The 2,510-nt window shown below is 46.2% G+C and overlaps 1 protein-coding gene across 1 annotated transcript in view; it reads right to left on the bottom strand.

Annotated features, from left to right (window-relative positions):
* Window positions 1-1,382: 1,382 nt before the first annotated feature.
* Window positions 1,383-2,510, bottom strand: part of T265_09010 (hypothetical protein) — a gene marked incomplete at both ends in the record, with an annotated part of 55,143 nt that continues 54,015 nt past the window's right edge. Inside the window, one exon of the mRNA XM_009174968.1 lies at window positions 1,383-1,521. Coding sequence (XP_009173232.1) covers window positions 1,383-1,521 — 139 coding nt within the window. The remainder of the gene's footprint in view (window positions 1,522-2,510) is intronic.

Below are 2,510 nucleotides of genomic sequence, written 5' to 3' on the forward strand. Positions count from 1 at the left end.
CGACAATACGTCTGTTGCTTCAAACACTAATGACCTTTCTGATTCTCTTACAGATGGTTCTGATGAGCATGAAACAAACACTGAACCTGACAATCCGACGTTGAGAAGATCTGAATGTTTGAGGTTCCAACCTATTAGAGACTATAAACACCCGCAGGCTCGTTCAACGTGTGGTGGATGTGGTGAACAATGACTCTATTCTATTCATTATGTTTAGTGTATTTTTGTATGCCTTTGTTTTACGATGCAGTTGGGGGTACGCCCGCGATATTCGAGAATATACGATATTCATTCGTCCATATTCGGAATTCTATACTACGCGTACATTCGGTAGTTAAGATACCTACCACTACTCTAATTATCACAGGAATGTCGAGCCAGGTGCCTTGTCGCGCTCCAGGATTCGAATATTAGGCAAGAATGCAGTTGGTGTCACGGTTTCATTTGTGTCCACACGGTTCTCTCGGCGCTGTGATAAAAGAGGCTGTTTTTTCAAAGTGCCCGGCTCACCGCTCAAGATGCCGATTGAGAGGCTGAACTGCTGATCTTCCATTTTCGCACATTCTCTCTTTTGACCTATTGATCGGATCAGGTGAAACCGGGTGCTGATGTCGCCTGCAGCAAAAGCCTTCGCCAACTCCTGGGCCTTCAAAACCCACTGGCATTCTCTGTCATTCTTGAAGCTTCTGGTTAATCGGTGTTTAAGGGATCATAGATGCACCATCATAGTTGCTAGGTGCTGCTATGACCTTTGTGGTGGCATCAAGGTCCACCGATCTTGAATATGTCCAGTCTGTTTATTCCTTTCTTTAATTTTTTTTATATTGTACAACGCGATTCCCCCTTGTTTCTTATTTTGGCTTGCACCTATACCCCCACTCTTTTTTTCACCTGAACATAAACCGTTCTTTGACCTTGTCATCGGACGTGTTGTTTAAGTTAGCACGTGTTTGGGCTGGCTTGTAAACACGTGGCATTGTATCGGCGTGGACTTGATGATCAGTTAGGAATTCGTAGTTCCCGGTGTATAGAAGCCGGTATAGTCCCACGATCTGAGGTTCGTAAGGTTTTATAATTTTATCATTGTACTTACTGTACCGCATTTGTAGATAAACCTCTAGTTGAAAGATTTGGCTTTTGGGGTGTCGCGCGTAACTCGACGTGGTTGAACAGATTGCTGGAATCAATCTATGGTACTCAAATCCGGAAATCAAGCCTCCGGTATCCCGTGGATCTCAGACGTTTTCCCGAAGTGGAATCTGGAACTTTGTAAACAATATGGCCAGAAAAAGAAGCGGTGAGTCATTCGAAACTTCGTCGAACCCAGAACTTGCTGACGATCTGAGCGATATTTCCGATAACACTTGCTCGTGGCATTCGCATTACTCAGCCTCCTTTATTTTGTCAACATCCTCTCCTAGCGTAGCTGGTAGTGCAAGGTCAGGCAGGCACACGGGTAGACCGAGAAGTAGGTTAGAAAATGAGATATTAGATAAAGAGCTCGCAATAGAGTTGAAGGAGCTGGAGATTAGAAAGCAGAAGTTAGCGTCCCGCAAGCAGATGCTGTTGCCGTATGACTCCTCTGATGATGGAAACTCGATATGCAGTGAATGTGAACTAGGGTTTCCGTCCCCTGAGCAGAAGGTCGAGAAATTCGTTGCGAGGTTTAATTCAGGGAAAATCGGGTGCACGCATTCATCTACTGACCGGCCTAGAAATGTTGGTGCGGCCGGGGCTCGAGGCGCGGCGCATGAATTGGAGGGCGAACGTGTTGACTACTATACCACAACGCCCGGGTCTGACCTACCGAAAATAGAAAGGGATTAGTTCAGCGGAAATCCGATAAAATTCTGGAAGTTTATGAAAGCGTTCGAAATGAGCGTAGCTGATCGGCTCCTTGATGACAGTAATACATTGATGTACCTTCTCCATTATTGGTGTGCGAAACCGTAGGAGGCCTTTAAACACTGTGTGTTCCTCCCTGGAAAGACAGGTTATAAAAGAGCCATGAATAACCTAAAGACGTGTTGTATCTCTTCACCTGCCCTGACGCTACTGGGTTATAGTCAGAAGACAAGAAGACGACCTGAAGGAACTGTCCATTAACGCAATTACAAACTTCTATATATATGATTCACTTGTCACCGTATTTGACGGTCGATCCGCTGTCAACCAACCAGTGTGTCTCCCACACACCCACACCGGTCCTCGGGCGGTTGTTCCTTTGTCCTGATTGATCGTAGATGGCCGTCTGTGCGCTTGTGTACGGGATGCCTTGGCCATGGAGTGGGTGTGAACATTCTGTGTCCTTATTTGACCTTTCTCCGACACATGATGAAATCGGACGTCATTCCGACGTGGGGGCATAGTCGCACGGCTCTGTTCCACATGACTGTTCCGCTGCGCAGTAGGCTGATGCGCAGCCGTATTACCTCCCCTTTCAATTCGAAACTGTTTTCGGACTGCTTGAACCAGATCGTATTTTCTCTTCTTCTTCGGGCTAACTTGGA

The sequence above is a fragment of the Opisthorchis viverrini genome (assembly GCF_000715545.1).
Source record: "Opisthorchis viverrini unplaced genomic scaffold opera_v5_254, whole genome shotgun sequence".
Lineage (NCBI taxonomy): Eukaryota > Metazoa > Platyhelminthes > Trematoda > Opisthorchiida > Opisthorchiidae > Opisthorchis > Opisthorchis viverrini.